This window comes from Orbicella faveolata, unplaced genomic scaffold (genome assembly GCF_042242905.1).
Source record: "Orbicella faveolata isolate gen_17 unplaced genomic scaffold, um_ofav_v1 contig_1, whole genome shotgun sequence".
Taxonomy (NCBI): Eukaryota; Metazoa; Cnidaria; class Anthozoa; order Scleractinia; family Merulinidae; genus Orbicella; species Orbicella faveolata.
Window position 1 is genome coordinate 26343647 of NW_028301536.1, and position 25453 is coordinate 26369099.

The 25453-nt window shown below is 38.4% G+C and overlaps 2 protein-coding genes across 2 annotated transcripts; one reads left to right on the forward strand and one right to left on the reverse strand.

Annotated features, from left to right (window-relative positions):
* Positions 1–22440, forward strand: LOC110043627 (uncharacterized). The gene is made up of 14 exons (XM_020749104.2): positions 1–358; positions 2604–3524; positions 4347–4438; positions 4812–4879; positions 5285–5458; positions 7666–7880; positions 11427–11560; positions 11841–11963; positions 12722–12806; positions 15905–16045; positions 16493–16622; positions 17257–18191; positions 19286–19521; positions 20179–22440. Exons 1-14 carry the CDS (start codon positions 85–87, stop codon positions 20398–20400), a joined length of 3750 nt encoding a protein of 1249 aa, XP_020604763.2. The 5' UTR covers positions 1–84; the 3' UTR covers positions 20401–22440.
* LOC110043625 (uncharacterized) lies at positions 20931–25444 on the reverse strand. The gene is made up of 2 exons (XM_020749101.2): positions 23884–25444; positions 20931–22695 (listed from the first exon to the last, which is right to left on the reverse strand). The coding sequence occupies exons 1-2, from the start codon at positions 24953–24955 to the stop codon at positions 22442–22444; spliced, it is 1326 nt and encodes a 441-aa protein (XP_020604760.2). The 5' UTR covers positions 24956–25444; the 3' UTR covers positions 20931–22441.
* Positions 25445–25453: the final 9 nt, after the last annotated feature.

Genomic DNA, 25453 nt, shown 5'->3' on the forward strand with positions numbered 1-25453 from the left:
GAGAGTTCCTTGACGTCACGTGAACAAGTTACTTCCTGAAGTAGGGTCTGTACTTGATGCAAGGCCGTTGCGGGTGCAGTAGCCATGACTGGCCGAATTTCTAATTTTCGTCTTTTTCTCCACAAACTTTCCGATGAGTTAGATTCTGGTGAACTGAAAGATATAAAGTTTCTTTGCGCTGACATTTTGACGAAAGCAAGGCTGGAAAAAATCACGAATACTAAGGAACTATTTGTGGCAATTGGGGAAGTAAAGGAAGACGAAGAGAAGCAGCTCGACTTGTTAAAACAACTATTTGAAAACATCTACAGATTCGATTTACAGTCCAAAGTTGAAAAATTTCAGCAGACGAGGAAAGGTATGTTACAGTTTTGGACGCTTGATTGGGCCTACCATGAATTTGAGCTTATATGCTCATGGTCCATTGCCATGATCACTGCATGTGTGCATATGTGATTGTAATGCAACCCTTACAAACATAACTCACAATGAGTTTATAGCACATGGATGTAATCTGAAGTCCTTGAGATATTTAGTGGAGTAGCTACTAACAGTAGTTAGTTCATTGTTATACACTCTTTCCATTCCCTTCAATAAGGACGTCAGCATTGCCTAATAAATAGGCCATTTTTATATTCTCACTATTGGAGTGGAACTAGCTTGCAAATTGCAGGCTCATGTAGCTTAATTCTGCATAGTAGCCAAGTGGCCCATCAGACCAGTACTTCTGCTAGTTTCTGTAGCATTTCTGCATTTCTTCTCCTCCCAGGATGGGATGCAAGTCCATCGCAGGGTTACTCGCAGCATTAAGTTTGCTGGTACCCATTTTTCAACTGACCAGGGTGGAGAGAGGCACTGCGAGAGTTAAGTGTCTTACCCAAGAACACAACACAATGTCCCCAGCCCGGGCTCAAACCCAGACCACTTTGTTCAAGGAGCCCGAGTGGGTGTTTAAACATGGAGTTTTCATTTCCATCTAATCTGTCCCATGACTGCAATCCCTCGTAACAAGGAATTACAAGCAATTCCGGATTGTAACTTCATTCCACTGGCATAAAATTCCATTACATAGGCAAGTCTTCCAACCATCATAGGTCTTTGTACATTTGTTTGGTAAATTTGAGGTTTTCACTGGCTAACGCTCATTGACCAGCAGGGACATTTCTTATGAAATCGGTCATAAACTCAGTCACACACTAAATTAAACTGACAACAACAGTTGCCATGGTCTTTTTTTGCTTTTATCATGAGAAAAATGAGGCAATACAGGGCAACAAAGTCTCTCTTAGCTTGTTAAACAGACATTAATGCCTGAGTCACACATGGAGGTTGGAAAACAGCCATGTTTGAAAATCACCCTATAATGCTTTTCGAACTATGTGTCCCAAAATATTTTCTAAAATTGGCGTAGAGTTTCTGAGCCTCTATGGCCTCTACTGCCTCCATCTTATCCTAATCTTCTCTACTCTGCTTTATTACTACCCTACATGGCATTATAGTACAGTCTAACAGTCTGATATTGCGTCGCTAAGAATTTTTGTCTTGCTTTAGCGTGAGTTAACTTATGTACAACTTTGAAACACTATATCTGCTGAGTGGCTAATTTGAGAAGCTTATACTCTACTCTACTCAACTGGACTGGACTGGACTGGGCTCGACTTGAGTCGACTCGACTTGACTCGACTCGACTCGACTCTACTGTACTTGACTCGACTCTACTGTACTGTACTGTACTGTACTGTACTGTACTGTACTGTACTGTACTGTACTGTACTGTACTGTACTGTACTGTACTGTACTGTACTGTACTGTACTGTACTGTACTGTACTGTACTGTACTGTACTGTACTGTACTGTACTGTACTGTACTGTACTGTACTGTACTGTACTGTACTGTACTATACTCTACTGTACTCTACTGTACTGTACTGTACTGTACTGTACTCTACTGTACTGTACTGTACTGTACTGTACTGTACTGTACTCTACTGTACTCTACTCTACTCTACTCTACCCTACTCTACTCTACTCTACTCTACTCTACTCTACTCTACTCTACTCTACTCTACTCTACTCTACTCTACTCTACTCTACTCTACTCTACTCTACTCTACTCTACTCTACTCTACTCTACTCTACTCTACTCTACTCTACTCTACTCTACTCTACTCTACTCTACTCTACTCTACTCTACTCTACTCTACTCTACTCTACGCTACTCTACTCTACGCTACTCTACTCTACGCTACGCTACTCTACACTACTCTACTCTACTCTACTATAGTCTACTAATAAACCTCCCAAATGCCTCTTACATTTTTATTGAAACTAAACTGGAAACTCCAGCTGGGCGGGGGGGGGGGGGGTGAACCCCCGACCCCCAGGATTAATCACAGCAACTTTTAACCTGGGCAACTGAAAAAATGGCCTGGGCTTGTAATTTTGAAAGTTAGGATCCCGAAGAGCTCCTCAAAGAATTTCTTTGGCAAGGGCTGGGTTGGTAGCCCTGAGACTTGGCTGGGGATGGAGTACTCCTTACAATGTGGGTAGTAATATCTTGAATAACTCAGAGATATATTCTTTCCTCTAAATCTTACCAACAGGTGAGGTCAACCAGCATGCACCATTAGTAGCATCTCAACATGTTGAGGATAATTTACCACCTCAAGTACATGTATATCAAACAGGCCAGCCTACTTTGCGGAATATTGCTGGTTTTCAGCAGACTACAGATAGTTTACCAAGCACTGCAAAATATGGAGAAAGCAGTTTGGGATCACGCTTGCCATTCTTGCCGCAAGACAAACCATTCAGGCAGGCAAGTTCTGGAGTGAGCTCATCATATACATATGCAGGTTCCACCCCTAATTCAGAGGAACTGTATAAGCCTCGTACAACTGAGCAGGATTCTGCTTCAAGGTACCAGTCTCAATACAGTGTCCCATTTGGTGAACAAGAACAGTCTTCTCCAAAAGATCAGTCTTCATCAAATCAATCTTTACCAAATAGCTTCAGCACGGCAAACAGTGTGCAACATGTGCATGAAAAGATTGACCAACTACACTTGACAGATCATCTGCAGTCGTCACCAAACAGTTTTGGTGTGGAGAACACACACCGTGAAGAGGTACTTGTAGATGATCAAATTAAGCCACAAGATCTACCACAGTCTTCATCAAATGGTATGAGTATACCAACGACAGCCAGTCAAGGAACCTCTAGAGACTCAGGCCAGGACAACGTCCAAAATGGTGCACTGGATAATACAGGTCCAACTCGTAGAGGCAGGTCATTGACAGATGGTGCAATTGCAGACACAAGGTCTGATCGACATCAAAGAATTTCTCAACCGTCTGCCGAAAAAGTTCCAGTAGAAAGAGTCTTGTCAAATGATTATCATGATGTAGCTGCCCAACACTTAATAAATAAATGTCCCGTAGAGATGAACTATGACTCTATTTCAAAATACTTCAACAGTGGTGGAAAAAACCTGGGACAAGGAGGCTTTGGAATTGTGTATGAAGGTAAAATTGTGAAATACATACATGCGCATGTATCTGCAAATAATGCTACAAAAGCTGTGAGAAAAGTAGCCTGAAAAGCTGTGAGGTTCACCTGGAGATTTAGCAAATTAGTATCAAAAGTATTTAATGTTCAATCAAAACTATCACCAATTTCAGGAATCTGATTGGCTATTAACAGGCCCGATTCTAGCCCAAATAGGACAGTGTACACCTCATAGATGTACGTACTTGAATAGATTCCTTTTCCAGTACATGTTGGTCAATACAAACTCTATTGTTACTGCAAGTTTGAATTTTTATCAATACTTAACTGATGGTTATGGTTATCAAATTTTGTTACAGTTTTCATTAACTGGTAACATGACTATATGTCATCCAATTCTGCATAAATCATACTGATCATGATTGAACAAGTATGATTAAGGCAGCTATGTGCTACTTGTCATCTGATTTTGTTAATGACTGGTATGATTACTGACTGAATTGGACTCCACTCAGTCCTATTGCCATAATAGTTTTAAACTTACATGAACCTTGCTGCATTTTTTCTCATAAATTTTCATATAATGCGTAACGCAATATACTTAGTTAACTCTTCCCAGTAGACTGCAACATTCACAATTTTTCTTGCTGTCTTCAGAGTTAAATGGTTTTGATCCCATAAGTTTGTTTCAAACCAATCACCTGGTACATTTGAAACAAACTGATTGGTTTGAAACAAACTGGCATCAAAAAGGTTACTCTGAAAGTGGGAAAAAAATTGTGGGTGTTGTGGTCCACTGGGAAGAGTAGTAATGGCTGTTTAATAACCTCAATGCACAGGAAACCACACATTTCATGGTCAGAGTGTTGTTGTCAAAGAAGAGTACACTTCTCATCTTGGACAAGCTTTCAGTGCAGCACAATTGCAGAGGGTAATCTACATGTAGTTCTTAAGTGATTAAAATTAATTGAAACATGTAGCTCACTTCTTCTTTACCTTGGATACAGGATATTATTTACATTTGACAATCAAGCCTGTAGGCTGCAGACTGAGATGATAAGTTATTGTGATTTATAGGTTTTAAATTACACATGGTCTTCATTGTAAGATCTGGACAAATTGGTACTAGAGAATTCTTCAATTCTTCAAATCTTCAATTCGTTCAAAGCTTGTCTATGTATGATTAAGTTCTCACTGAGTTTTTGTTTGCTCAAAATGTACTTTTGATTGTATTCTTTTATTAATGATATTTCTAAATTTATTCTTCAATTCCTCAAATTTAATCAAAGCTGGTTTGTTTGCAGGAGAAACGTGTCGGTTACATCAAACATCCTCATCTGATGCCACTTTATGCATTTTGTGAGGAGAAAGGGTAACTAAAGTCTCCCTAAATCAGTTCATTTGTATAATGTTTTTAAAAGTACGTAACAGGTTCATGTACGTGTTTGGAATAATGGCTTCATGGTTGGCGGTGAAGATGACGGGTAAATATTACTGGTAAGCTTAGTTCATATCTGATGTCAGGCCGGTAAAATTTGTGGCTTATTTTTGGGCAATGAGGGGATACGTGATTTATTCACCTAGGACACAGCCTGAGGTGAATAAATCACCTATGAACTGTAGAGTGCAGTGGAGTGGAGTGGAGTGGAGTGGAGTGGTGTGGCATAGCGTCAGATTTGGTCAGATTTGTGTTAGGATGCATACATGTATGTGCAATTAAAACTTAAGTTCAGGTGATAAAGTAACCTTAGTTAGAAAATTTGATGTCTCCTTTCAGAAAACCTCGTTGTCTGATGTATCCAAAAATGCACAGTGATTTACACAAGGCGTTGCGCAGTGATTTGAAGGGACAGCAAAAGCTACCTTGGGAGAACAGAGTAAGGATTGCGCTTCACACTGCAAGGGCACTGCAGTATTTACATACAGAAGTCACAAATGAGAGAAATGTCAGGTGTGTCTGACGATGGATTTTGATCACAATTATTTATTATTGATCTCTTTCCTTGTACTTTGTCAGCATATATTAGTGGTCAGGATGTAGTGTAATTAATGTTTATGGAGGCATCAATAACCTTGATCAGAAAGCATACAAAATTAAAGCACATGTAGTCAAGTTTCTCCTCTTTGTCCAGAATGCAGATCAAATGTAACTTAATGGCAAGTGGCCATGATGACCCTCAGATCTGAGGTCAGAAAATAAATTTTCTGCTTTGTAGCTCAGCAGATTCATTGTGGCCATAAGTGGTTGTCAGAAAACAAACTTTTTGTGTTGTGTAATGGTCAAAAGGCCATGTTTTGTGGTCAGAATGGTTAATTCACCTTTTTCAGTTGTGAAAACAAGATGTAAATTCGAGCAATGTAACAAATACAAAACATTTGGCGACGCGCTTCCTATCTTTTAGGGTCGCTGGTCAAATAGTGGTACTATGGTCAAATTTTTCCCCCTTAATTTTTTAGGTGTATCACATAGAATTCAGTGAAAGAATAAAAACGCCGCTTACTGTTCTGGAGATATTTAAGTTTGAAAAATGTGTAAAATATGCAAAGGAGATGACTGATGACATCATACACTCAACCCAATTTTATATCAATTATATAAATAGAGCTATCTTGGTCAATTTGCAGCGCAGACCATTGAAAATTGGTAGGCTAATAATTTTACAGGAAACAGACCTACGGCTATTAAAAATTCTGTTCCCATGGCAACTCACTCTTTTCCAGTCGCCACCCACTTGATTTCAATATGTTAGTGATTTTCAGCTCGCAAAAGATTAAACGAGGCCACAAACTTGAGCTAACATATTTATATGCTTGCTGGATCAAGCGTATGAGGCACAATTTGCAAATATCAAAATGGAATGCCAAAGGTGGCCAGAAATGCCTTTAATATTGGGGTGGTCTGGAACCCAGTATGTTGCCATGGTAACCAAACTGTGAAGCTCATATTGTGGAGCACATTTAGTAGAATCTTACTGCAAAGAATCAAACATTTCTGACACAAATTGGCTGAGATATCTTTTTCATCATATTTGATCAAAATATGGTTGAGTGTATGACATCATCACTTCGCTAATTTGCATATTTTAAAAACTTGAATATCTCTGGAACGAAAAGAGATATTTGATTATAGTAAACAGCATTTTTCTTCTCACACAGGCTACTTGTTTATGTTTTAAAATGGATGCGAAAGGAAAGATGCGATTTTCGTCATAGTACCATGTTAAGAAATATTTGTTACGGGTGTTAGCGATCCAAAATTGAATTTTAAGTGTCACCAAAAGTTCAAATGCCTTTCCTGGAAAATATTTTGTCCAGTGCAAGTTAATACTTAATTGATTTAAAACATTTTTACTGCAGGCTTCAACATCACATGCGGATCGTTATCTTCTGTCACTCGATCAAACTTAGTTTTGAATGCAACCAAAGAAGACCAAACATGCAAAGTGCATGTGTGAACTTTTTATTCATTATTTAGCTATGCTGAAAGCACTTTAATTAAAAGGAAAGTAAATATAATTTAAAAAAAATTTCCCAAAGTATTATGTGTCTAAATCTACTTCTTTCCAGTAAATATATTTGTTGTGTGAATGTACCCCCCCCCACTCCCTGCTTATAAGCTCATACCTCCGGCTATAAACCCCCCTCTAGCTTTTCTTGTTTTGAATTAATTCTATTATGATGTTTTATATAAAGCTTAATTCAAAACCACTAAAGGAAAATCTATTTCCATCAGCACAGCTATCACTCGTTTCAAAGTGGTTTTATATTATTCCGGTTATAAGACCCCTCAGTTATATGTCCTTCTGTTTATAAGCCCATCTAAGAGCCCTTACGAAGTTGTATAAGCCCAGGGATTCTATATACGTATTACATATGTATAAGCAGCAATTTACGGTATGAGAGCTGTCAAACTCTTATTGCAGCCTTTTGCATGGAAAAAATGTACTGATTTCAGAACGTAGGGTTTTGTTATGCACACCTCATGATATTTGATTTTCTAGATGGCCACTTATTCAAGTGCTGCTATATATGTTGAAATCTGTTCTAAATAAGCTTTATTTGAAAATTAACATGTAGTATGTAATTTAAGTTGTTACCCATGTGGCATATTTTAAAATTTACACTGACATTGACTCTCTCAATTTAAATATTTTGTAGACAGGAAATTGTACATATGGATGTAAAGCCAGGAAATATATTTCTGGATGAAGACTTCAATGCACGTCTGGGAGACCCTGGAATGGCGCAAGAGTTACCCATGGAATACTCTTATGCCTCTATTTCGCAGCCTCGTGGAACAGATGGGTACATGGATGAATACCTTCAAGACAGACACCTAAAGCCTATAAATGATGTTTTCTCCTTTGGAGTAGGTAGGCACCACACAGTTATATTGTAAGAAAAAGTGTTTCTGCAGTCAGCTCTTACAAGTAGTACATTTCCTGGTGGTTGTTCAATACCTCTATAGCAGTGCTCTATCAACTGAGCTATACATGTATATCTTTCATTTATTTTCCAACTGCAGCAAATACCGTCCAAATAACAGTACAAATATGCAGCGATGTTGTACAGTTATTTGTACAGTAGAAAACCTGTTTGCCATACCGGTTGGTGCATGCATGCAAAACTGTCACACTCTCCCTCTTTCATTGATAAATTTATTGACTACAGCAGTTGGATAATAAATCTCTTATTAGATGTTTTGGTATGTCATATTGTTTTGTATATTTACTCGTTGTTTGTATTTTGACTCGTAAAAATGTACAGCGATACTATACACCAAAACATCTAATAACTTAAGACATATATTTACTTTTATCCTCACCATCTACAGGAATATTACGATTCACTTGGTGACCAGCTCCAAGTTGGCTTGATAGCTCAGTTGGCAGAGCACTGCACTGATATCGCAGAGGTCATGGGTTTGAATCCTGTTCAAGCCTGAATTTTCTTCTGGAACTGCGATGATCAGTCATGTCTTCAAATCCTAGCTTAAAATGAAAATCTGGCTAGATAGGTTTTGGTTTGTGAATCCAACATTAATTTTCTGTACCCAAATATAGTTTTGGACTGAAGCTGCCATATTTTTATAAATAGCTATGATTCATAATAAGCTAATAGATGTTTTTACCTACAGTCAGTGTTCCATTGTAACAGGTAACTTATGATGGTGGTTATAGGACTAAACATAAAAGGCTGTGATTTGTTTTTAGTGGAGGAAACTTAAGGTTCACTTTATAGAGATCCACAGAGATGCTACATGTACATGTATTACATAATTGAAGGGGTGAGTGCAAAACCATGCTAAGTGATGATTTGGGTGAAAAAAAAATTTTTCATGAAAGGGCTTGAATTTTTGCATGTGGTCTTCAATGTAATAGAAAAACGCGACCCTGTATTTTTGTCACTGGTTTTTGCTTCGTTTTCGAGTTATAACGTATGCAAAAATACTTGGCTTTTCCTAGCCATGTCTTTCGGAGTTTATTTGTTGAACAGCAAACAGGCAGACTGTTTATAGTGTATGAAGTCAAAATCAAATCTCACAGCATATATATAGCGGAAATCTGGGAACGGATTGTTTACATCGGTTATTGTGACGTGAGCACAACACGTGAATCGATCGAGCGGCAAACGAAATACCATCGAACAAAAAAGAGATGTGCCGCATTAGAGCTCTGTCAACTAATATCTTAAGCATTGTGTTAAAGTACCTTGTATGCCTGCCTGGTGGTTGAGAGGCATCATAAAGCCTTGATAAACCCGTAAGTCATCAGCACGTTTTAAAGAATCAAAATGTGTTCTGAAACTTCAAAGGTAGCTGATATACCGTAATCGTGTTATCGGCGTTCGAAGTCAGATTGAGCCAGGCAGCAAAGTCCAAGAGCAGTTCTTGCCCAAGAAAAATACCCTCTCGTGAGTTGTGGCCCATTTGCCAAGCGTTGCTAGTGTCAAAGTTTGGAAAGCGAGAACTGGTTTTTGACTTATAAAATTTATCTTGTATTGACCGCCATGTTTTCCCGCGCACGAGGTGTAAAGATCCTTCCCGGCATGCATTGCGATCACGTTCTGCTCGCGTTGCTCGAACTGGTAACTAGATTGTTTCGGCTTTTTTCATTTAAAGATAATGGCCAACAAGTAGCGATCGATTGTAACATAGATCTGTGATCCAGGTTGCGTTGATTTTATTTCATATTGGCATGATTTGTAGTGTTTTGAACTTCTGGGATCAGCAGACATGCAGATGTATGGAGACCCGTACGTTGCGCAGAAGGGTTAATTTGTTAATCTGTTAGGCGGTGCGTGACATAAAGCTACGATCGCGTTTGTCGAAAAATATGTATTTATCTCGTGATTTTTAGCCATTTAAGACGTTGCTGTATTTGGAAAAGTGCTTATTTGATGTTTATTTGTTCAGTGCATTGTACCAGATAACCAAAATAAGTTCCAGATGTTAACACTATTTTCCGGCCGCCATATTTTACCTATTTAAACCTGAAATCGACATTTTGGAGCTTATACGTTGCGTGAAATTAACATTTTGCTGTTTTCTAAGTGAAATCAACATCCTTGCCATCACGCGTTACGTGAAATCAACATTTTTACCTATTTAGACCTGAAATCAATATTTTTGAGCTTATACGCTGCGTTAAATCAACATTTTTCTGTTTTCTAAGTGAAATCAACATCCTTGCCGTCACGTGTTAACGTGAAATCAGCATTTTTACCTATTTAGACCTGAAATCAACATTTTTGAGCTTATACCCTGCGTGAAATTAACATTTTGCTGTTTTCTAAGTGAAATCAACATCCTTGCCGTCACGCGTTACGTGAAATCAACATTTTTACCTATTTAGACCTGAAATCAACATTTTTGAGCTTATACGCTGTGTGAAATTAACATGTTGCTGTTTTCTCAGTGAAATCAACATCCTTGCCGTCACGTGTTAACGTGAAATCAACATTTTTACCTATTTAGACCTGAAATTAACAATTTTTAGCTTATGCGTTGCGTGAAATTAACATTTTTCTGTTTTCTAAGAGAAATCAACATCCTTGCTGTCACGCGTTAACATGAAATCAGCATTTTTACCTATTTAGACCTGAAATCAACATTTTTGAGCTTATACGTTACGTGGAATCAACATTTAAAGCTTTTTTGACCTGAAATCGACATTTTTGAGCTTTTACGTTGCGTGAAATTGACATTTTGCTGCTTTCTAAGAGAAATCAACATCCTTGCCGTCGCGCGTTAACAAGAGTCAGCGTTTTAACCACTTTTGACCTGAAATCAACAAATTTGAGCTTATATAAGTTGCGTGAAATTGACATTTTGCTGGTTCCTAAGTAAAATCAAAGTCCTTGCGGTCGCGGCGGGCCGATCCTTTGTTATAATAAACTGAGGTGAGACTTCGATTTATAACAAAGGCTTGGCTTGGCTATTATAACAAAGGGTCGGCTCTGTTTATCATAACAAAGGCCCGGCTTCGTTTATTTGAAGACCTTGGCGGGAAAAGGGCGCTAGGTATTTTAATCAAAAGTGAACTTTGTCAAAAACGCTCCAAATTTCGCATGCAGTTTTGTTTAGGTATGTTTAACAATGTCCCGTAGTTTTTCCGCTAAGCTTCGCTTCGTTTTTGAGATATTGCGTATGCAGAAAAACCACTCGGTTTTCCTAGCGGCGTCTTTATAAACGAAGCAAAAACCAGCGACAAAAATACAGGACCATGTTTTTCTATTACATTAAAGACCACATGCAAAAATTCAAGCCCTTTCGCGAAAATTTTTTTTTCACCCAAATTGTCACTTAGCATGGTTTTGCACTCACCCCTTCAATTATTATATAATTAACTGTTAATTGATCAATTTATTATATAGTTAGAATTAGATATTAATACCCCAGTAAACCTTTCTATTTTCAGTGTTGTTACAACTTCTTACTCAGAGAAGAGCTATTGAAAAAAGGCCATCAAACAAGAATGTGCCTTTATGTCGTATTTTGAAGAAAGAAGGAGTGTTGTCAGACCCAGAAAGGTTAATGGAAAAGGCACAGCAGGTGAGGAGTGTCTTAAGAGACTTAAAGGTGTTATTAAACACAACTTTGAATGTTTGGAATAGGATAGAAATGTAGTTGTTTTAGGGTAAAAAGTTAAACAGCTTTTCAGTGGTCTTCTTTTGAACCCTTCAATACTAGGGGAGCATTCATGTAAGTATAGACTGTAAACCAAACCTCAGAGTCCATCTCTGCCCATGATCACAGTGCTTTTTAAACTGTTGGCCCCAGGATGTTAATTTTAGTTTTGGGATTGTTTGTTTTAATCATTGTACTGACATAGGATGCGTGGCCTGTCAGTGGAGATGACAAGAGGTACACCAAGGAATTTGCTGCCATTGCGATAGAGTGTCTTAAACGACCTGATGAGAGAGCTAAACTGTCAGATGTTTGTCAGAGGTTAGAGGTAATGAAAACTTGGTAGGTTATACTGCATACTATTGGTGATGTAACTGTTTTCTTGCAGGAGGCAAATCTGATTCCTAATGTCTGCTTGAGTCTACAATCATGGACATAAGTGTTGACACATTTGAGCAAAACAAATGCTTTCTATCAGCATCCTTCCATAATTTCAAAAAACATCTTTTTTGTCGATAGCCAAATCCCCCTCTCCCCCTTTTCAATGTTGAGATACGCTCTGTGGACACTACCATGTGGTTACAACATTGAAAAGGAGAGAGGGGGTCGAAATGTGAAATTGGAGATTGAAAAACACACCTGTTCAATGAAACAGGTCTTTTTCAGGAAGTGTCTCAACTGCTTTTGTCGATGATTGTAGCTTGAAGAAGCAGAATTTACATCCACTTTTTACTTATACTGCATGTAGTCTAGTTATTTTGATACAATTTTTCTGATCTTTTATCACAGAGGAACAGGACAATAACAACAACAAAAAACAACAATAACAAACAAACAAAGAAAAACAACAACAAAGTGCCTCAGCTCACCTGTCACTAGCTATGATCCTAGGGTACCAAAAAAGTATGATTGTAAGGTAGTTACTGCAGCACTGTGGCCAAGAATGTGGCAATATCAGATTAGTGACTAGCTTGATATCGCAGGAAATCAGAATGGTACAATTAAGGGCTTATTGGCATTCGGGTACAGTAAAAATTGTAGCTGTTAAGTTAGTGAAATCAATAATTACCATGTTACTTTGCTTAGAAAATATTGGAGAGTAAAGGAGTCAGTAAAGCTTCAAAGCCGAAAGAAGGAGATCGTTGTGTGTCTTGTCTACTCAACTTTCCAGGTAACTCTTGTTGATTAGTTATTATATTAATAATAAGTAGTTTAAAAATGCTGTTAGGCTATTTCCACTGTGTTAAAACAGAGATTATTTATTTCCCCTCCCAAGGAAAGCTTTTTTGTTTCAAACTCTGGATCTGGAGTTGTTTAACTCTGACCCCTTTTAAGAAAGTCCTGCATGGCTTCATATTTTCCTTTAAAAACTTGAAAGTAACCTCCAATTTCCCATTCAAAATTTCCCAAGGTAGATATAAGGATCTTTCCTGGAAACCTATAAATTATTTTAATTTGTCTTTACATTCTGGTAGTGGTAAATACAATGTAGTACATCAAGTGAAGTTAATCAAAATGTTGTAGAAAATAGTGGTTCATTACAGGTTGATGCTTGACTCTGTTTTCTGTGGCCCCAATAGCCTGTGAACAGGCTCTTGGTGAGGGTGGAAAAAATTCAACGAGTGCAGTGAGCTGACGAGCAAGAAAAAAAGAATTCAGCTAGTGAAGCAAGTGGGTCAGGGCGGGGGAACCTGTAAGACATTCTATTGATGTTGGTGGAAATCCCATGATACCAGAATCTGGTATTATGAGCTGATTGGTTAATTCGCTGATTGTTGACAGCTTTGACGGATCTTGAAAACAGCTTGTAAATTTGCATAATGTTTGTCGAGAGTGAGAATGATGGCCTCTTTGTGCAATGCACAGTTTCAAGGCAGCTTTGAGAAATTCATTACAACATTTTATCCATATCTCTGGTTTGAAACTTGACCAAAACTATGGCTGGAATCTGTGGCTCAGAATTGAAGCAATGTTTTTGGCATTCTACTGACTGGTTTCGAGAAGAGTTTAATTTTCCAGTTGCTACTGCATCTACTGAGGCATATGAAAAACATCAATTTTGACAGGTCTAATTATCTTCTTGACTGATTTGTAACAGGCTAATCACCAAGGGCAGATTGACACATCAACAACAATGTCTATGGGCTCCCCTGCTCTACTTGCTTGGCTCGCCAAATTTTTTTCTGCCCTTACCTGGAGCCTGTTTACAGGCTCTGGCCTCAACCAGTGCAAGTATTTTGACACCCCTGTTCCCTTAAATAGGATGGCAGCAGCTGGTTACCAACAGGTTGCTTGCAAGCAGCCATTTTTTTTTTTCTGGGGTGGTAAGAGGCTCTGTCAGTCAAAGTGTTTGACCCTAGCCAGGGCTTGAATCTGGACCTCTTGATCCAAGTTTCAGTTGGTCACCAAGCCATAAAAAATACAGCCAATCTAAAGACAGGAAAGCCATTGTATCTTTTGACGGTATTACATCCAACCTTCCCATCTTGCCCCACACAGTATACCATGGCAAATCCCACTTGTCACCTGTATTTTTTTTTTCTTTTTTTTTTTCACATTTTAAGAGCGGATTTCTCTAACGGTCACCTATACCTATGCAGGATGGAAAAATTTGATTTTCTGAAACTTTGTCAGGAAGAAGGTTTCAACTAACTTATTTCAAAACTTTACCTTTGAGATTGTTTGGATTTTTATTTTCTTGTGGAGACGGCCTTACATATTTTGCCCCTGAAATGGTGAAAACTCAACCTCAAAATTACACTTGAGTGCTAGAAAGCCAAAATAATAAGCATGGCTGGAAAAGCTAACCCATAGTACTAAAATATCATCTTTTAGCAGTTAGTTAGTGTGGTCAGATCCACATGAAATTTAAACCTGAATTGTTAGCAAATTTTTAAAATTATACGCTTCAATGATGTTGCATCACGTCAAAATTTAGGTCAATTTCGTGGACTTGAAAGTTAATCTGGTTCATGAAGTTACCTGCCCAAACTATTTTTCTGGTTAAAAGTATCCCTTAAGCTAAGGTTTTATCGCAAATCTAGCTTGGGTAAATAAAACCAACAAAATTGAGAGCATCTCGAAGACTAGGCACTTGAGCTAATCGCCTGACATGTTGACAGAAATGTTTGCCTGTGGGTCTAGTCTCCAGTAAAATAGTCTTTAGGTGCATTGTTGGTCGGTTGCCAACCGCCAAATGCATGATCTCCTATTGAAAATAAACATCTGCTTAAAATGCTTGTTTCTAGCCTGAAACATATTTTCAATTACAGTAACTGATCTTAGAGACCTAGAGACTATTGTACTGGAGGTTAGACCCACAGGCAAACATTTCTGGGTCAATGTTGGAGGTAGTGATCGTGGTGTGAAAGGTCAAAATGTCAGGTGATTAGCTCAAGTGCCTAGTCTTCGAGACGCTCTCAATTTTTTTGGTTTTATTTACCCAAGCTAGATTTGTGATAAAACCTTAGCTCAAGGGATACTTTTAACCAGAAAAATAGTTTGGGCAGGCAAATTCATGTACCAGATTGACTTTCTGGCCGTTGAAATTGACCTAAATTTTGACGTGATGTAACATCATCGAAGCGTATAATTTTAAAAATTTGCTAACAATTCAGGTTTAAAGTTCATGTGGATCTGACAATGCTAAATAACTGCTAAAAGATGATATTTTAGTACTATGGGTTAGCTTTTCCAGCCACGCTTATTATTTTGGCTTGCTAGTGCTCGTAAAAAGTGTAATTTTGAGGTTGAGTTTTCACTGTTTTGGCGCAAAATACGTAAGGCCGTCTCCACAGGAAAATAAAAATCCAAACAACCTCAAAGGTACAGTTTGAAATAAGTTAGTGAAAGCCTTCTTCCTGACAAAGTTTCAGAAAGTCGAATTTTTCTCTCCTGCATAGGTATGGGTGACCGTTATAGCAAGCTGCTCTTAATTTCCATACAATGGCTCACATCAATGTGTAAAAAAAGGGTAAGAATTAATAAATGGCTATTAAGTTTACATCAGTAGCTTATGTTATACTACAAGTGACAAAGAAGAAAACTACACAAGAAAAAAGACAACAAGAACAAAGGACACAAAAACTTTTTTTCTAGGTATACACATGAGCCTTGTGTGTAGAAGATACAAGTGACTCATGGGATATTCCATGATATACCATTCGAAAGCATTGCATAACTAAGTGTACATTTATTTAATACATGCCACATGTTGAGGACAATTCAAACTTAGGTCTAATTGGTGTTCTTTTACATGGTATATTTTAGCAAAGTACTTGGGAGTGAAGTCCCATGGCTGTAACAGTGACGTTACTCAGAAATGCAATTATTTTTGCGTGACATGTTTATCGCAAGTGCGACGTAACCCTCTGGAATGTCCATCTCATGGGCCAGCAGAGCCTCCTATAGGTAAATATTTGGTGAACATCAATGCAGTATAAACGCCAATTCCAAATCATTGGTGACCAGAGCATGTTCAGTGATAACATGAAGTCTTGGCCTGGAATTGCAAATGGTTGAGTGTCTCACAACCAGAGTCTCACAGTCAGTGGAATTTGGATTCTTTACCATATAATGCAGAGGTTCTAGCTAGGAGCTTATTTAAGGGCTATTATTCAGCAGCTATTGATTGTACTTGTAGCTTATTTTGTGCAGTGTACAGTACCTGTCCAGTGTAAGTTGACAGTCACTTGAAAACTGTGAGTATCGAGTTTCGAGTCCTGTTGTTCAAGTTTTGAGGTGATTTGTTTGAGCGTGAATCAAAGAAACAATGATACAAAGAACTTATATCTACTTATCTATTGTTCGTTGACATGTACATGTATTTGAAACAGGATTTGTCTTTGTCAATTGTAGGAGGATCTGATGTGTATGCTGTTTTGGTATGTGGGAATGACCCTTCCTCACCAAAGTCTGCTGCAATCTTTAACAAAGATTTACTTGGCTTTAAAAGTGTTCTGACAGACAATCGCATTGTTGGAGTAAGGTAGACCTTATCAGAGACCTTTGATATCATACTGTACATTAGTACATATATGTTTAGATTGGATCATTTTAATTGGTAAAAATGTGGTGGCTGTGAGAGACTGTGGTCATTGTTGGCATGGTGGATGTACAAAGTCATGAGGGTTACAATGCAGTCACTGTTCATCAAGGGTAATGCTGATGTCTATGTCCCAGTCTACATGTAACAACCTAAGGCTGGTGATTTTATTTGGTGGCAGCCAGCTGACATCTTTGCCAATTCAAGTCTGTTAGTTCCCAACCTGCCTTGAGGGTTTCTGTGGTTGCTTCAGTTTACCTCCCTCCTCACTCAAATTTTATTGGACGGTGCATAATTAGAATGGTAGCCACTGGAGGAATACAGCTGAATGTGCCCTCCTTTTTTAAATATTGCTATTTACAACAGTTTATTAGATACTTTTTAAATGGTTGATTGGTTAGTCAATTAATTATCAACTTAATTTTATTTAGTGACTTAAGTGACTATTAGTCTGTACTATATAGCCAGATGTGTCGTTTGCATTGTTTTTGAAGTCTTCCAAAGATTTAATTTTGGATATTCCTAATGACATGGACATCTCTATGCTAGAGGCCTTAATCACTTGTTTTTATCGTAGGAATGATCATGTGTTCAGTATTACGCCATCATCATCATGCGGCATGTCACAAGCACAACAGGTCAGACAAGCACTCCAGGAGTTAAGACAAAGGCTGCAAGGAAAAAAAGATGTGTTTTTGTACTTTTATTTTTCTGGCCACAGTGATCAGAATGGCAACTTGTTATGTTGGTGTTCATCAGAGGATGATGTTCTTACAGAGGCCGAGTTGAGAGAGGACCTCGAACATCTTAATGTCAATGAATTTTTGATTATTCTGGATTGCTGCTATGCAGATGGTAAGATTGCCTCTGAGCTTATTAAGGATGATAATTTTCTTGTCCACAAGTCCCCTGCACCACTGGAATCCATGCAGCACCCCCTAGAATCTCTGTCCAACAATCTTCAGGAGGCTGTAAGTCATGAAGATTCTGTGGAGCCAGTTTCAGATGTGTCAGAAGAATTACCCCAGACTGGCTTTGATACATTGGATGGAAATGTGTTCACCAAGGCTCCACTAGGAAGGTTCACAATTCGCCAGTGGTCCTCTTCCTTAAGTCATGAAGAGTCCTATGCAAAGGCCAAAGGCAGTTTTTTAACACAATTCATCATTTGCGGGTTACGTGGTGCACACGATTGTCAGCTCTCAAACTGCTCCTCTTGTGATAGATTCAAAGCTAAGGCCAAGTCTTTGGGTTACATATCTGCTGCCAATTTAGAAGATTTTGTCTCCAATCATGTGGAGAATGCTGCTTTAAGAGCTGGTGGGCGTCATCAAACTCCACGCATGCGAACTGTCCATTCCAAGGAGACTATTCTGGCTTTCTACAATGAAGAAAGCTTGCATGATGAAATAGTGTTCAGATCAACCTCTGGGATCAGTGAAAGAATCAATATTGATCACTTTCCACTCCCACTTTTGGAATTTCAGATGCTGGTCTTTTCCAATGTTCAAGGTAATCATAATTACTGCATATTGAAGGATGAAAAGGCTGCCTCACACCTAGGCATATCACTCTGTTTTTCAGCACCCATCCCTTTGGTATCTGATGCTTTTTTGTCACCCGTAGTTTAGCCACACATAAGCATGTGAAAATAAAAATGATAAAATGGAAGGATGTTTTGGAAGTCACCATGACGCCATTATCAAATTTGAAATGATTAACATTAACTGTCAAAAGTAGTTCCCCGAGGGCTAACGTAACAAAATACCCATACCAATGGAACCCTCTGGAAGGTCACTTAGAATGCAAAGGGGGAGTGGGGTTTCATAAGAATGATACATAACTGGAATTTCCACTGGTGGAGTTGTGGTCCATCAAGCCAGAGCTTATCCCAGTTTCTGTAGGATGAAGCGACTAGGAATATTTCTTCTTCCCCCTGGATGGGATGCTAGTCCATCGCAGGGTTACCCCCAGCATTAAATTTGCCAGTACCCATTTGTATACCTGGATGGAGAAAGTCACTGTCAGAGTAAAGTGTCTTGCCCAAGAGCACAACATAGTGTCCCTGGCTAGGGTTCGAACCCAGACTGCTTTATCCGGAGACGAGTGCACAAACCATGAGGCCACTGCGCCTCCCATGGTGATTATAGGACTAAACTAAAGGCTGTGATTTGTGGAGGAAACTAAAGGCTTATTTTAAAGAGATTGACAGAGCTGCTACATGTACTACATAACTAAGAACACAATGCGGTATCCCTGGCCGGGGCTCAAACCCAGACCACTCGGTCTGGAATTGAGTGCACTAACTACAGTATGAGTCCTCCATGCCTCCACACTGGTGGAGGATTCAAAACCAAAGACCTTATGGAGGTAGAACAACGTAACTGTTTTGAAGAGTTGGCAGCTTTTAAAGTTAATTTTTTTCCCACCCAAAATTACATGTAAGTAAAATCAGAGTTGGTTTTATTTCAAGCAAAAGTGCAAAGCATAAAATCATTAACAGCATGTATAATTATGTAAGCACACATGCAAGCACAGGTCGATCTACAAGACAGTATTATCATGAATCTTGGTAGTCACAGTTTCATCTCTATTTTAATTTATAGGACACCTTCCCAGCTCTGCTCAGCCAAAGCACATTCAGATCCTTTGCGATGACCAAGAAATCGACGCAACATCATATGTTGACCTCCAGGAATTTGTCAGACAAGGATATGATGTCAGATGTCAGTTGAGGCCTAGTTCTGGTATTGCCAATGGTCCTGTCGTTATTGAGATCCAGAATTACAAGAATGATGTCATGACTCTTTTGACATCACTTGAGTTGACAAGAAACCAGCAGGTTTGTTACCCTTTGGTAATATAGATAAGTGTCAAAATTCTTTTGAGGAATCTGATTAAGTGGAGACAATGACAGTATCCAAACAATAATAATTCATAACAATAATATACTGTTACTAGGCATGTGGTTAAAATTCAGTTAAACTCATCACAAATAGATGAGCTTGGGAACTGGTGCCTAAAAGGCTAGCGGGGAGCAGAAGCCATAAGTGGAAGGGGAGGTATCCATGGCAACCCTGGGAGCAGGAAACACCCCCAGAAGCAGCTGCTAACTGGCACGGTCACACTGAATGAATCAGTGGAAACAACTTACCTGACCCATACTTACCAAGAGGCCGGCAACCAAGAGGGAGGGAGGGGAAGGGGTGAGAATCCGCAAAGATTCGCTAAAACACAGAGCAAATGATCCGCAACGATCAGCTAGCAGCACTGCACGTGTAATGCAATGAGACACAATAGCCCTGCAAGTCTCCAGAGGGCCACCCCGCAGGTCACATACTGTGAAGGGAGAAACCGCTGACTGCATTGGTTTGAGTCTAACTTTGCCTAAATCATATTTAGCCACATGAAAAAAAGATAAGTGGCTACGTACTTGGGCTAGAATAGATGTTCCTACAGATAACATTACCTGCTGACTTTTCATGGCTTCTATTCACAGGACCCAGATACCTTTGAGATAGACACCAGCAAAAGAACATACAATGCTGAAGATGTCAGAGAATGTTTCGAAGAAGAAGCAACCCTTAGTGACCTGAGGGGCACTTCTGTTGCTAGTTCAATTATTGTAATCCTGACAGAAGCATCAATGTACCAGGGTCATTTAGCAATTTGTGTCTTGGATGACAGCTTGGATTGCACTTTCACTAAGACCTCAAATTAATGGTTAAGGACGAGACCCTACTAGATGCAAAACTTTGTACTAACTTTGTACATCGAACTTTTCTTCAAAACTTGAAACTGAACACCATGACAGAAGACTCAGAAGTTGAAATATTCATCAAATCATTTAGGGCTTTACCTAGTAAGAGTAAATGGGTTTAACTAGACTGTTGCTGCAAAAAATTTGTCATGTAAAAGGAAACATTTCATAACTTCTGCACTTGTGTGTTTTCAAGTGTGGTTAAACTGGAAACCTAATTGCTTTCTGAGGTTACAAGTTCCTCAGAGGAAATAGGTACAAATAATAATTTTATTATTATTTTAATTAGTCCATCTGCACCTAGCTGGGTTCAAATGATGAACAAAATGAGTACAAATATCCCATGATACTTGTACTCCAGGAAACCAGTTTAACAGATAAGCTAAATAGTCCTCTTAGTTCCCTTGAGAGTGTGCGCTGTGGAAAATACTGTTGTATAAGAATGTAATGTAAGTTTTGTTTATGGGAAAAGAAAAACGTTGAATAATAAATCTCTTTTTAGACATTTTTAATGTGTAGTATCACTGTACATTTTTACAAGTCCTTTGTATTTTGACTCAGCCCACTGGCTCGCAAAAATACTTTAAGACTTGTAACATACAGCAATAAGTACTACAAACTAGAATCGATTTGTAAGATATATGATACATGTGAGCTTCTGGTGAAAAATGGTAAAAATGTTGATTTCATAAAAAGTATCACTACAATAAAGAATTGTGATAAATATGATTATAAAAATAAGTTATTATTAGAAATCATTTAGTTATATTTGAGTAATAAATGAAGTGCTTTGTTCAGACTGCTTGCTCAGTTTTGATCAAGCATTTCAATGTGTCATTGTTAACCAGAAGTAGAAGAAATGTATTAATTATGCAGCTTCATGTTATGCAGGCCATAGTTTGACTGGTTGTACGCGTATGATAACCAACCAATATTAACATTATTCAACAGATGTTGTTTCTTAAATGACACTTGAAAACAGGAATACTGACTGCTGGAATTATAATCCTGCTGAATAGTCATGTCACATGTTTTTGGGTTAGTACCATTAACAAACCACCTCAGGAATCCAACCTTTGTGATCAGACCAGTGTCATGTGATATACCTGGATTACTTTTAGCATGTCATAGCTAGCTACCTACAGAATATGTGCACAAAGTTATATTCTGAGGCAAATTTTGACTTGTACACTGTCTAACATGTAAAAAGTTGCTGGTTAATTATAATTGCTTCAATTTTTCTGCTGTTTAACAAATAGATTCTATGTTGCCATGGGTTTCACTTTGTTCAGTAATTGATCACAGATGATGTCAAAATGTGGTAAGAACAAAACAGTGCATGACCTATGAGCCTATGGCTGATTGTGTCACTGATGTTCTTATTTCTTTATTTTTGGCTTAGTATGGCTTGTGTAGCCACAAAACTATGTCAATGACAAATGAATGTCATCAGTGACTAATCAATGCACTCAATAGCTAATGGACACCATCAAAGAGTGACTGAGAACTTTGTGCCCTATTGATTATTCATTGATCACTCATTGATATAGGCAATAATCAATGACTAATCACCTGATTGTCCATCCATTACTCCTTGATGTTATTGATGTCATTGATTAGTTTCGTCTGAAGGTATCTAAGGTTTTTATCTGAGTGTGTATTTTTTTCATAAGCCATAACTCTTATGTTACCCCAGAAGCATTATTCTTTGAAAAGATGACATTTTATTGTCTCATTTAGTTACTGACAAAAAGAAACCTAGAAACATATAGACTACTGTAATTGTATCTACTGGCATTTTGTTTGCCACAGTGTATTCCAGTCCTTGTGGACTTCGTGAAAATAACTGATAAAGAGAGGCATGTAACTCATTGCTTAGTCTTGATTACAATGCAATGGTTTTTTATCATAGTGGGAAAATCTGTTTGAAGCTTGCCTTTTAGATGTAACTTTTACTTTTAGCTTAAATAAAACTAAATTAAATGCTTTGTTAGGATCAGATCTAGTAGTCTTTTGGTGTTAAATATCCTTGCTTTTCCTGCTCCCAGAGCCATTTGTGGTAGAAGTTAAGTTTATGGTCATTGGGTGTTACATTCTTCCAGTCACCAAGACAAAAAATGCGATAGGAGTCATCTCCATACTTTCCAATCCCATATAGCTCTTTTGGGTAAGTCCAGTCTTTTGTTAGAAACTCCTCTGAGAATTTGATGATGATCTTGGCTCTTTTCTCATGAAGACCAAGAGGTTGGAGAAGCTCTGAGAAACAAAAGGAAATGTCAATTAGAACAATGGCCCTACTGGGGGAATATCAGCGCTAGGTCTTAACACTATGAACTGAGCCAGTGCAGCAAAGTTTGTATAATGAAGACCCCAAAAATCAATTTTCAGTTCTGGCCAGTTAGATTGGGCAGTGTTTAACAGAAAGGGTAGCATGCACGTGGGGATTTGTAGAGCCCTTTGCAGTTTTGGCACACACTAGATTGAATCACGGTAGCTGACCTGTTAGAGGAAGTGTTGTCAGACAGATGGTCAAGTAACCAATTGCTGTTGAAAAATTTAACATGAGTCCTACATCCAATACCATCATGCTGAACTGACACATCTGTTTTGATGGACTAGTCTAGTAACACCAAGCAGATCAAGTAACATTTTTCACCTGACCCTGAAACTAACAATTATGTTCAGGTTGTCAAATATCAGTCACCATGGACATGTACTTTCAGTCAGATTTGTAGTTGGAGTTGTAAGAGCGGTTATTACCTAAAAAACCAGAGTTGTTAAGTGGAGTAATAGCTGGTTAGAATTGGAGGTGGAAGAATCAGAACCTTTCCATTCCTTCTGATTCTGTTTACGACTCTGTCACTTATGATCCAGTGAAAACTAGATTGCCAGAGCCACACACAGAAGCAGAAGAACCAGCCAATCACAAGGCCTGGAATCAAACATTGTGATTGGTTTATTCTTCTGCTTCTGCTTATGACTCCACGACATCAGAAAAAAAATGCTTGCTGCTTGATCAGTGACAAAGTCATAAGCAAAATCAGTATTCTGCGTCCGACTCTGTTCAGTGTCTGTTGGTTTGATTCTCACTAGATCATATCACTCTGCACCTCTGATTATGACTCTGACTTGACTCCGTTGTCAGTGAAAACCAGCATTTAAGGATAACCTGAAATGTCTTTTCCATTTCCAAAATATGAGTCGGTGGTAAAGAATTGTACGCGGTTAAACAATGTCGCCTCCTGACTACAGCTACTCCACTGGCATACCTCTTGTCAGCTCATGTTTTAACCTAATCATTTCTTGACTATGGGAATGAAATGTATTGCCCTAGAATAATAGCCAGGGATCAACACTGGGTTTCTAAGTTCAGAGGCCTGCACGCTAACCATGCATACTAAGACAGCCTCGACATTGGATATCAGGAGAGAAGCCCAAACCTACCCGCAATTTGTTTCCAGTCGGCCATTCTTGTAATTTCAGGATTTGGATATCTCTTAAAAAAATCCCACATGACTGGGATAGCTTTGCCTCCCGAGGTTCTGTTTAGAAATATTGTAGCAATCAGTAGTTTCCACGGATCATGAAAAAGGCTTTCTTGAATCAAATTAAACCGGGACTTGGGAGGGATCCAGCTGGGCGCCAATTGGGACTTGTGCGGGGGAACACTTGGTTTAAAGTAATTACTGGAAACAGCAGTAGAAACACTTTCATGAACTCTCAATAGCTTTATATCATTTTCACCTGAACCAATGTCAAGCGTCTCTATTGGCGTTGACGTTTTAGATTTTCTAGATTTTCGTTTGGTGGAGAGTTTAGGATGTTTAGTAGTGTCTTGTGTTTGTTTTCCCGCCATTTTTATTTTGATGGGTTTTCCCTTTGTGATTTCTTTCCCGGTTTCTTTCCGCCATCTAGATCTTTTACTTCCGGGTTTGTAAGCGTCCCTAGAAAGATCTGTAGAGAGAGATTCACTTCGACGTCGTTTTAATCTTTTCGTTTTTGCAAAATAAGGAGATGTCCGATCTTGCGATTTCGACGTCAGTTTAGTAAATTTGTCTTTGTTCTCGACTTCTTGATGTGATTCTTCCTCTTTACTGATTTTTCCAGATTCACGCGATTCGATAGAAGTATGCACGGAACTTTCATGTGGATCAGCGAAAGAACTTGAGACTTCAAAGTTAAAATTTTCAATCGACAGAGAGCCAGTGCCCTGGTTTGAACATAATGAAAGGTATCTCTGAAGTTCAACGCGTGAACGAAATTTTCTGCCCTCTGGACTGATTACGGAAACATCAAATCTTCCTTTCGTTTTTCCACTCTTCCGTTGAGTAACTACTTTCTTCCATCCTGGTACCCCCACCGTACAAGCCATTTCTTTGCTCTTTCTCTGGGCAGCTAACGCAGCAACAACAACAAATCCGCCATTTCTATTTCCAATGTGGACCTGGGTACAAGTTTCGTTCCCAGGGTAACCCTGCCTCTGTTCTGCGGTTTCTTTAGTCATACATACATACATACATACTTTATTTGAAATAGGTTAAATTAAAGGCAGCCAGAGGCTGATGTGGACCTATATTTAATCTACAAGTAATATTATATAAAAATTATGCTAATAACGATCTAAATACAATTATCAATTTAAATGTAGTGAAAATTACTAAATTAAAAATATGTATAATCTTGATTCTTATGTTAGACCATGCATGCTTCTTTCAGAAAGCTAATGTTTTTGATGAAAAATTTATGGTGGCGCTGTTTTAAAAGGTTCTTGAAGTTCTTTAAGGAGGTGGACTGTTTGAGAGCGGTTGGAGTTAGTTCCCATGCTATTGGGCCTCTATATCTTAAGGAATTTCTACCAATGTCCAAGTTGAATCTATGTAGTACAAAGTGATTACTATTTCTAAGATTATAGTATGGGTTAGCAATACTAAAGAGGTTTGTTATTTTATCTGGGGTAATGTTACAATTTACTTTGTACATTAGAGTGAGTAGTTTCTTTTTATATTGATTTGAT

Excerpts from the sequence above, each read along its gene's own strand:
- LOC110043627 (XM_020749104.2), top strand. The coding sequence starts at position 85 with ATGACTGGCCGAATTTCTAATTTTCGTCTTTTTCTCCACAAACTTTCC. Across the intron at positions 7,881-11,426 it reads TGTTTTCTCCTTTGGAGTAG|TGTTGTTACAACTTCTTACT; the intron begins GTAGGCACCACA and ends TTCTATTTTCAG. Across the intron at positions 12,807-15,904 it reads TTGTCTACTCAACTTTCCAG|CAAAGTACTTGGGAGTGAAG; the intron begins GTAACTCTTGTT and ends GGTATATTTTAG.
- LOC110043625 (XM_020749101.2), bottom strand. The coding sequence starts at position 24,955 with ATGTATGTATGTATGACTAAAGAAACCGCAGAACAGAGGCAGGGTTAC. Across the intron at positions 22,696-23,883 it reads CGACTGGAAACAAATTGCGG|AGCTTCTCCAACCTCTTGGT; the intron begins GTAGGTTTGGGC and ends TTTGTTTCTCAG.